This window comes from Tenrec ecaudatus, chromosome 2 (assembly GCF_050624435.1).
Source record: "Tenrec ecaudatus isolate mTenEca1 chromosome 2, mTenEca1.hap1, whole genome shotgun sequence".
Lineage (NCBI taxonomy): Eukaryota > Metazoa > Chordata > Mammalia > Afrosoricida > Tenrecidae > Tenrec > Tenrec ecaudatus.
In genome coordinates this window covers 214,971,765-214,982,199 of record NC_134531.1, presented here as the reverse complement: position 1 = coordinate 214,982,199, position 10,435 = coordinate 214,971,765, and the positions used below count along the sequence as shown (strand labels likewise).

Below are 10,435 nucleotides of genomic sequence, written 5' to 3'. Positions count from 1 at the left end.
CTCCCTCTCACATTTGCTCTCCCAAATCCCTCAAAATTTTAACATGCATGAATGTCATCTTTTTAAAAGGTCCCGTGCTTTCCTTTCTGTAGCATGTTTATACCTTGTTATTAGGGCCTTTAAGTTTTGTCTTTCATTGTGGAGATAATACAATTTTTAACTATGATTTACCTATTTAACTGTATGTGAATTTTATGCCAATGAGACTTAAAACATTTGTACCTACTTTTCCATTGATGGTTCGTTCTCCTGGTTGCGGGGTTTATGTTTAGGTCTTTGATTCACTCATTTAATTTTAAAAGAAAAAAATCCCCAAATCTAGAAAACCAAATGTGGAAATTCCAATAAATTTCAGCTTTAACTTAATAATGCACTTAAACTCTTTTGTAACTGGCATTTTATTGGTTGTTTTGCGATCAGTACAGAGACATTATGAACAATTTGTACACAATCCTTAACGCATGTACCAAAATCCTAAAATGGCATGTAGACAAAATTTGTTTCTAAATTCCAGTGACTTTCCAGCTTTAAATTTAGAGGCAAATTTTTAAAAAGAGATAGCTCAAGTACCATTATCTTCAAATGCTGGTAAACTTACATCTTAAATCCCACTAATTCACAATTCAATGTCACACACTACACACTCAAATGTTCAATCCTTCACAGCACGTAACAAAGTGATCAGGAACACTGGACTACCACGACCAAAGCTGTTACAGAATGCACAGTTCTGACCAGAGCCATGATGGCAGAATGGTTTCAGACATGGTTCTATTAAGAGAACAAATGTGGAAACAAAGTTTTAAATGTTCAAGTCATACAAATGCATGACAGTGACTCCAAATTGCCATTAAGAATGTTTTGTATTAGGGATACAAAAACTTCCCCCCTTCCCATGGAATGTTATGTTGACACCCAAGACAGTCAAATCTTCCCACAATTTAACATCCCACTATTTTCTGGTTGTACTAAAAAATAAGCAACCAGTAAATGATTTCACGTCTTAAAAAAAGCATTTACACTAAAAAAAATGGGATGAATTGGGATTTCCTTCTTAAAAATGTTTCTAGAGCTACTAAAAAACTTGCATTTACAAAATAGTTGATAAAAATATTCCTCTGGATTGTACAAGAAGGGAGGCAACAGGGCCCACTGATGAGACATGACAAACATTAATCAGACTGGGCTTCTTTTTCTCCTGCTTCATCAGAGGCTGCACTCTGCAAATCAAAGGACAAACAAAAGCTCAATTCTAGTGCCACTGCTATAATCTTACAATGTTTTTAGCATTAACTAAATATCGCCTGTAATTATATATATGCAACTCTGAAAAAATAAAAGATCCACTGCCACCAAGTTGGTTCTGATTCATAGCAACACTGTAGGAGTGCCGTGGATGTAAATCTGAACAGCAACACTGTCACATCACTTGTCAATGTGCCAAGCACTTAGGCACGGAGACACCAATGTTTACTAGGATTTAAAAAATAATTAAACAACATGTAGTAGAGAAGGCCTAGGAACCCTGATGGCACGATGGATTAAGCATCAGACTGCTAACCTCAGGATAAGTGGTTCAAACCCACCAAATGCCACAAGAGAAAAAGATGAAGCTGTTACTATAAAGAGTATTTGTCTCAGAAACGCTGTGCCAGGTGCTAGGAGTCAGAATTACCTCCATGGCAGGGGGTTGCCGTTTTGGCCGAGGTCAAGCTTTTGTTTTCCCCTCTCCATTTCTAACTGGGACTGGATTAGTTAGGACAGGCACTTCTCATTTAGCCAGAGACAATTGGCTACTTTGATATGTGGCTACAAAAACAAAATCTTCTTGATTAGAAAATGGAAGTAGGAAAAATATGCCAAGGCACAAAGCAAATAATGGGAATGGACTAAAAAAAAAAAAAAAGAATTTGGAAAGCAATATCCAGAATATAAAAACAAGATTCTGTATTCTAACAAATTACAAAACGACCATGGATTGTAATTTGGGACTTCAATGTTTTTTAACATGAAAACGGAATCTTATGCCATGTATTAAGATCTTTAAAAACGCACTCAAAGAACTGTAGACACAGTACATCAGTTACTAGTGAAACGCTGAGTCACTTAAAATCAGTTTCCTGAAAGTCAATTCTCATACGTACTTTCACTATAAACAGCAAGCAATTACTCCCCTTTGTAGAAATATGCAATTATCTACTGTTCAGAGTGAAAAAGCCAACAAAACACTTCTGACCTCCTCGTTTTTCGTTTCTCCGTTCTCAGCAGGTGAGTCTTCTTTAGCTTCTTGGTCAGCTACTTCAGCCTGTCTTCCCTTTGCTCCTCTCTTCCCTTTGGCTTGCACTTTTTTGTCCGAAGATTTATCCTATAATAGATTGAGTATATTTTAAGAGTTCTTACACCACCACATTCTGACTTGTAACATAGACATCCAAATGCCATTCAGTCAACCTTAGTTGTTAGTGCTACAATGTGTGCAAAACCTAGTTTTAAGATGTTAAGATTCAACCCAGAAATTCAGGAAAATGAGTGCTAAGGAAAAAGGTATTAATATTTACATAGATCGTTTTGGTAAAGAGCTTCTGATGCAGATTAAACTGGAAGTTCAAGTTTCATTATTTCTCCACTGCCAATGAGTCAATTCTGACTCAGAGACCCTAAAGGACAAGGTAAAACTGCCCCTCATGGGTGTCTGAAACTACATTTTTACAGTGGGAAGTCCTATCTTTCTCCCTCAGAAGAGCTAGTGGTTTCAAAGTGATGACCTTGTGGTTAGCAGCGCAACTCATAACCAACCATTACGCTACTAGATTTCTTAGCAAGTAGCTGAAAGAACCAATTTTGAATTTTGTCAGTTTCATTTACATGTTCAAACAATCTGGAAAGCAGAGGATATTAGCAGAGTGATAACCTGTAACATTAAAGATTAACACTTTAAGCCATTTTAAAGCAAGAGAAAAAAATGTGGGCATTATCTACTAAGCTTGACAACAAAAATTTCTCTAATAAAATATGCAGCAGCAGCTTAAACAGTTGAGTCATAGGTAGGTAGTATAGAAGGACCCTATCAGTACAAGTTCAGGTAGTGGAGTGTACTTGGGCTGCAAAGCCACAAGGTCAGGGGTTTAAACCCACCAGGAGCTGAGGAACACAAGGGTGTCTACTCGTTAAGATTTAGCCTCAGAACTTTTATAGAATTGCTGAGTTGGAATCCAGTTTTATCAGTAGCCACCAATTCTTTGAGCTACAGAATCTTATGAATATGTAGGAAAACCTATCAATTTCAATAGGGTCGGGAAATCAATGCAAGTATTATATACTAGTGGTAGCAGTCAAGGCAACCCATATGTAATTCAACATACCTTCAGGAACTACGTGACATCTGGAGGCATGGAGGTGGTTGGCGATAGTTTTCTGCTCTAATGAAGACTTATAACCTGAGAAATCCATAGGGACACTCTGCCCACAGGGTCACTAAGAATCAGAATCAACTCAGTGGCAGTTTGGTTTTCTGAGTTTTAGGATATATAAATTCCTTAAACATATTTGAGGCCACCCTGCCATATAGATAATGAAAATGTTTACTAGAAATCAGTGGGATTAATACTTTAAGACTACACTTAAGCAAAAGAGCTAATCTGTGAAAGGTTAGTTTATTTTCTAAAATATAATAACTATAATCAGTACTTTGTTATCTAAAGAACTTACAGAATCCTGAATAGGCTGTACTTGGGAGAAAGACAGGGCTTTCAACTCCCACAAATATTTGCAGTCTCAGAAACTCAAGAGTTCTAGCCTGTCCTCTAGGGTCACTATGAATCGGCACTGAATCAAAGGCAGCGAGAAGGAAATTTGTGCAAGTCAGAACACAGATACGTATGCTTTCGAAAACATCCATGCAGTATGGTAATCACTCTATCAAGTGCTTGCTTTCCTTCTGTGAATGGCTTTAAACAAAGCCAGGGCAATTGTGAACACAAAATTTTATTACAAAAATTAACTTTTAAAAAAAACACCCCTTTCTATCCATCTTAGAAAAGCTCAATAGAAAGTTTTGTTCTTAAAGGGACAATGACATGAATGAGGCATTACCTGCTGGCTGCTCACTGAGAAGAGGAAAATATAATGACTTATCTACTCCCTGAGGTAGAACTTATTTTCATGAAAAAATTTATTGAGGAGATTGAGAAAAAAAGCAAAGACAAAAGAGATGGTTTAAACACGTTCACACCAATACTCTATAAGAAGACTATTTGTGGGACTTTAGGAAGTTTCAGTGACACCCTGTGATGCAGAGTAACTGCAGTAATGGGGGCCTAAGAAAGTGACATACTTCTTTTATGAGCTCTCAAAACCACAACCTGGCTTCACTTTTTTGTTTTGTTTCATGTTTGGTTTCCTGACAATTTAACGAAACACAAGAAAAAGTTTGTTTTAGATCAGTATTTAACAAAAGTATAAATTTAGTAGTTTCTCAGCATAAAAAAATTTTACAAACAACTTAAAAGTTCCAGCTAATTTCTAGGAAATAAGTGATAGCAACAAGAAAATAATTATTTTTAATGAGACTTCAAATTGCCACTTCTTTTGAGCGGGCAACAATTAATTAGTACCCCGTAAAGCTCTGCAGAAAATGGCTCCAAAGCTATACACCCCAAATAGTCTTTTTTGGGTTAGTGCATAAATTGCTTTGCTAACTTTCAAGCTTATTAACGCACAGGAAGGTTCTAAACATTATTGGAAATCTTCCATTATCTTTTCCTTCCATTTTAAAAAACTTCTTGGAAGCTCCATTTTGTGTGTATCTAAGTATGAGAATAATTTTCTAAAACCTGTCATCTGAACAGTACAGTCATAGGTCTATTCGTGAACAGCCACCCTTCAAGTTAACTCAGTAATTCAAAGGCTGTTAATAGTAAAATGATTCTGGCAACACCTTTACCCATATTCAAAAATTAAATATTTTACAATAGTTATGTACTGTCCCCACCCAAAATGGTAGTCCATACCTTGGCTTGGGAAAGCTATGCACAACCACCTTCCCCACCCCCCTTTTGGGCCTCGTGGCTTAATGAAAAAGAAGTCCACACAAATGGTGACATGAACTGACACACTAATCAAGGAGAAAGTGATTTTCCTTTGCAAGCCAGTTATCAACCATTTGCTAGCATTTTCATTTGCCACAAGTCTCCTAAATTCTACAGCAGCAGTAAGATGGTCTGTTCATGAAGAGCCGACTCCATTCATATTTTAATCACCCAGACTAATGGTTATTACTTTTATTAAAACTAAGAACTATTGCTAAAGCAAGTGACTCAGAGCAAACCGACACAGGATTTCCATGGCTATCTTTTTTTAAAAGATCATAAATTAATAAAAGATCATTTTATTGGAAGCTCTTACAACAATCCACTGTGTTAATCTTATTTGTACACATGTGGCCATCATCATTTCCTAAACATTTACTTTATATGTGAGCGCTTGGTATCAGATCAGGTCTTTCCCCCTCCTCCCACCGTCGTACCGGCTAAGGCTATAAATCTTTATGGGAGCAGACCACCTCATGTTTCTCCTGCAGTACAGTGGGCTTGAACTGTAAACTTGATTAGCAGTCCAATGTTTACCCTACAGCGCCCCAGGGCTTCTGGTTACTTATTAAAGGTAAGGTACTTCTGCTTTTTAAGGGACAAAGAAATGGAAATCGTTGATACAAACCATGTCACAGGATCTTAGGTCGTCGATGAGAATGGCTTTGTCTAAGAAAAGCCTCAGGTATTAGCGATCACTGTTGCATGTAAGTGGGAACAAGTTGAAATTTTTTACAGCCTGGGAAACTACCAAGGCAATTCTTTCTACCCAGTGCTGCAGACTCCAAATCGATTCGATGGTAATGAGTAAGTTACAATTAAGGCACCAAGTTATTTCCACGTAAGTTTTAAATCCTACCTTTCCTGGTGCCTTTTTGGGCTTCGTCTCCACTTTTGCCGGCGCAGGTTTCTGAAAAGCAAAATTGGCATGAAGTTTCTTCGCCGGGTACCATCCCATCGCAAACAAACAACTGCCTTGCAGGGCCTGCGGACTCCAGCTACTTACCGCGGACAATCTCGCCGATCTCCTCTTGGGCTTTGAGAGAAAAGCGAAAATGAGTAAGGTGCCGAAGGAATGCCGCCTGAACGCACCCCCCGCCCCGCCCCAGGCCCCCTCACTTACCTCCTCCTTCACCGCCCCTTCGGCCGAGCTGACCTACCGAGAGAAGCACACCCGGAGAGTCAAACAAAGTGGCCGCGCGCGCCCCGCAAACAATGACCGGCCGGGTGACGTCAGCGGCTTCCCGCCGCCCCGTTCGAAATTCCCACCCAGATCTCGGGGGGGGCCCGGCGCCGAACGTTCCAGAACACTCGCCAACGCGCGCCCCGCGCCCCCGGGCCGACGTGCGCACAGGGCCCTGGGCCTAGAGCGCCTCCCGGGCCGCGGGGCCCGGCGCCGGCTGAGCACCGAGGGCCCGGGCCCCGCTGGCCCGGCGCCGAGAGCGGGGGGCGCGCGGGCCGCCGCTCACCTTCCTCTTGGGCATCGTGGCTGTGGGCAGGGCGCTTGCAGGACGCCTTCGGACCGCGGGGCACCGAGAGCCTTCTCGACGCTGGATTGCTGGCGCTGCCGCTCTGCCCGCCGCTGCCCGAGCTGCTAGGACCCGCGGCGGGGGCGGTGGGAGAACCGGATGGAACCGGATTGGGAGCCCGCCCCGTCCTCCCCCCGCGTCCCCCGGCCGCGGGCTCCCCCTCCCCACCGGCCGGGCCGCCCCCCGCCCCTGCCCATTGGCTACTGGGCTCCCCCCGCCGAGCCCGCGCCTTCGCCCGCGTGCAGAATAGGTGAGGCGGGCCGTCACTCCGCCGCTGCGCCCCGCCCTCCGCCGGGGGTGGCCCCCACCCCTCCCGCCGCCCCCAGGGGCTCTGGACCCGGGGAATGGGGGGCGGGGCGGGGCCCCCGAGGCCGCTCCCGCCTCTCCGCGCAGCCTGTTTAAAGCCGAGCCGCAAAGTGCGCTCTGCGCCCTGATTGGCGCACACGCGGCACGTGGCCGGGCGGCCGTCCCCACCCACAATCCTCCGGGACACCTGGGCGCCCCGGGGGCCGCTGCAGGGGTTGGGGTTTGCACGGTAGTGGGGGAGAGAAAGGGCCATGAGGACCGCGAGCAGGCCCCTGCCCCCCGTCGCTGTGGCTGGGGGCGCGGCCTGCGGGGAGCGGCCTGGTGGACTGGCGCCGGGGGGACTTCGGGCCGCGGAGAGCGGCACGCGCGCGCAGCCCCCGCCCCGCCCGGCGCCTGCGGGATGGATGCTCTTCCGTTCGCGGCTGGGCCCCGCTGGGGATTTTCCCGCGGGGTCACTCGGCACGGCTGCTTCTGTGTGCGTCCTTGGTGCCAGCAGGAAGTGCACATGGCTGGCTGGTGGTCTCACTGCCCCTGACAGGGCCTGAGTGACCTGGAGCGCCGCCATGACCGCTCTCGCTGGCCAGTGCACTCAGGGCCATCTCTCCATCGGGGACCCGCAGGGCTGCGCCTTTCTGCGCAGATGTGTGGGAAAGCATGCTCCCTTTAACTTCAGCCGTCTATCGGCTATTTATTCAACTAAATACCTTTCCAAAATGGAAAAAAAATGTTCTTGCAGGGGTTCTGAGCTGGAAACCCCGGGGCCAGAGACGGGCACTGTACCTCCTTTGATGGAGAGAGTGGGGGGGGGGTAGGAATTAAAGTCCGGATTGAGTTAGATTACCACCGAAAACATTCTTGAACGGAAAGTTGCATACTGGAATTTCTGGAGAGGAAGAGACTTTGAAGTGCTGGCGTCTAACAGATGGCTCCTTCGCTCAACATAGGAGCAGTGTTGTGTTTGGTGCTATGGTATCCGCTCAGACCCATGTTGTATGTGCCCCACACAACCCTTGTATCCAGAGCCATGCTCACAACCACTGCTGTGTATGCTTGAGCCCATTGTTGCAGCCACTGTGTGAATGCAGACAGTTGTCTTCCTCATCTGCTGGTCCTGTGCTTTAACCGAAAAAAAATCCTGGTTGCATAATTGGTTACCATGGGACTACTAACTGCAAGGTCAGCAGTTTGTACCTACCAGCAAGCGCTGTGTGAGAGAAAGAAATGGCTATCTGCTTATGTAAAGATTTACAGCTTTAGAAACCCCAGCGAACAGTTCTACAGTTCTACTCCGCCCGATAGGGTCACTATGATTCAGAATTGAGTAGATGACCGGAGGTTTGGTTTTAGGTACTTAGCCAAGAATGATGTCTTTCAGGCTGGCCCCTCCTAATAACATGTCCAAAGTAGGTGAGAGGAAGTCACAATCCTCCATTCCAAGGAGCTTTCTGGCTATATTTCTTCTAAGGCACTTTTATTCATTCTTCTGGCCGTATATAGTATATTTAGTATTTCTCACCAACATCATAATTCAAATGCACCAATATAGCTTCAGTCTTGTAGTCACTACCCAGCTTTTATATATGTAGATGAGAATTGGAACTGTCATGGCTTGAGTCAGGTGTACCTTAGTCCTCAAATTGACATCTGTACTGTTTAACACATTAAAGAAAATTTTTGTAGCATGTCTGTCCAATGCAGTGCATCATTTAGATCGTTGATTGCTGTTTCCATGGATGTTGCTTGTGGATCCAAGTAAAATAAAATTCTTTAAACTTGAATCTTTACCCCCTTCACTGTTATGTTACTCATTGGCTCTGTTGTGAAGGGAGACGTTGGACAATGTAAGATATGACAAAATAATAATTTATAAATTATCAAGGGCTTGGGAGGGCAGGGGAAAATGAGTTGATGCCAGGGCCATACGTGGAGAGCAAATGTTTTGAGAATGATAAGGGTAATAAATGTACAAATGTGCTTTATACAATTAATGTATGTATAGATTGTGATAAAGAGTTGTATGAGCACCCAAAAAAAGATTTTTAAAAAAAGAAAGAAACAATGTGAAATATTCTGGCTTTCTCTCCTTTCTCTAACCCAATCTAAATGGAAAAGAGAATTATATCTTTAGCGACAGTGCCAGAGTTCATAGTTGTCAAGGTGGTTGGGAGATCATCAAAGGGATGAGTTTTCCCCTTTTCCTTTGAATTTTCTAAAACAGACTCGTTAATCTATCAAGTGTATTTTACTATGGAAGCAAGATGAAAATAATGAAATATATTAAATCTTTTGCTAATGTTCCTCTGCTCAACTCCACATTAAAGTAGACCTTGCTGTATTTATGAACACTAAACTACTATTTTTTAGTTGTGATTTGGATGAAAATTTATATTGCAAATTGGATTTCCGTGCAACAACTTACATACACATTTAGATTCATGACATCTATTGCATAATTTTGTTTTCCAATTTTTTAATGGTGCAAACACAATCATTGTTAATGAACAGCTCTCTCTTATTTTATATAATTAGTTAACTAAATAATGAGAATACATGAGTCTGCCATTCATTTCTGGAACTAAGACATTGACAATCACCTGGATAAATTAATGTTGTTGTTAGATGTTGTCAAGTTGATTTTAAGCTCATTGTGGTAGTCACTAATCTGGTGTCACTTTAAGGATTAAGAGTGTAGGGGTGGAGTCCAGGCTGTAGATCTACAGATAGCCAATGACACTTCTGTGTGGGCATGGCCTCCTGAGAATTCTGGAAAATCTGGTACTTCCGCCCTGGAGGCGGAAGACAATCTCTCTCTCTCTGCTACTCCCAGGGAGACATTACTGAAGACAAGCCACATGGATGCAACCAGACCTCAGAAGCTGGGGAAGCCACAGAGAGACCCCTGCCAGCACTGAGATGCTTATAACGCCACTAGATCTAAAGACTTTCTACCCACTGGCTTGTAATTGTCCTGCGTTTGGCTTCATTGCTTCTGTTTCCTGAGTCTGAAGAGGACTTTATAGGTTGGTATCGGGCATATGGTCTAATATCAAACTTATGGCCTTGGACTGGACTGGGTTGGGATGTTTTCTCCATGTTCAATTCCTCTTGTATATAATTCTCTCCCTTATATACCTATGCATGTTTGTGACTTTGTTTCTCTGGTCTACCCAGACTAACACACTCACGGTGACTCCATGTGACAGAGCAGTCTTGTCCCACAAGGCGTCCTTGTTTGAAATCTCTATGGAAGTAGATCGTCATGTCTCTCTCCTGTGGTGCCAATAGAAGGGTTGCCCTGCCAAACTTTTAGTTTCAATGCTAACCCCATTCCACAGGAACTCCAAACTCACTGCCATCGCGTCGATTCCGATTCATATTGACCCTGCAGGATAGAGTACAACTTCCCTGGTGGGTTTCTGACACTGTCAATCTTTATGGAGTAGAAAGCCTCATCTTTCTCCCATGGTTAAAATAAAAATATATAGGCAACAGCACTGGTGCAGTTGTGGAGAA

The 10,435-nt window shown here is 43.5% G+C and overlaps 1 protein-coding gene across 1 annotated transcript; it reads right to left on the bottom strand.

The window, feature by feature from the left end:
- Positions 1-1,039: 1,039 nt before the first annotated feature.
- Positions 1,040-6,729, bottom strand: HMGN1 (high mobility group nucleosome binding domain 1). The gene is made up of 6 exons (XM_075542284.1): positions 6,557-6,729; positions 6,211-6,243; positions 6,094-6,123; positions 5,947-5,997; positions 2,237-2,365; positions 1,040-1,220 (listed from the first exon to the last, which is right to left on the bottom strand). The coding sequence occupies exons 1-6, from the start codon at positions 6,569-6,571 to the stop codon at positions 1,173-1,175; spliced, it is 306 nt and encodes a 101-aa protein (XP_075398399.1). The 5' UTR covers positions 6,572-6,729; the 3' UTR covers positions 1,040-1,172.
- Between the last annotated feature and the right edge of the window lie 3,706 nt (positions 6,730-10,435).

What these genes read in the sequence shown, in the direction of transcription:
- HMGN1 (XM_075542284.1), bottom strand. An exon ending in AAGGGGCGGTGAAGGAGGAG is followed by an intron (nt 6,124 to 6,210) that starts GTAAGTGAGGGG and finishes TTTCTCTCAAAG; the next exon opens with CCCAAGAGGAGATCGGCGAG. An exon ending in GATCGGCGAGATTGTCCGCG is followed by an intron (nt 5,998 to 6,093) that starts GTAAGTAGCTGG and finishes TTTGCTTTTCAG; the next exon opens with AAACCTGCGCCGGCAAAAGT.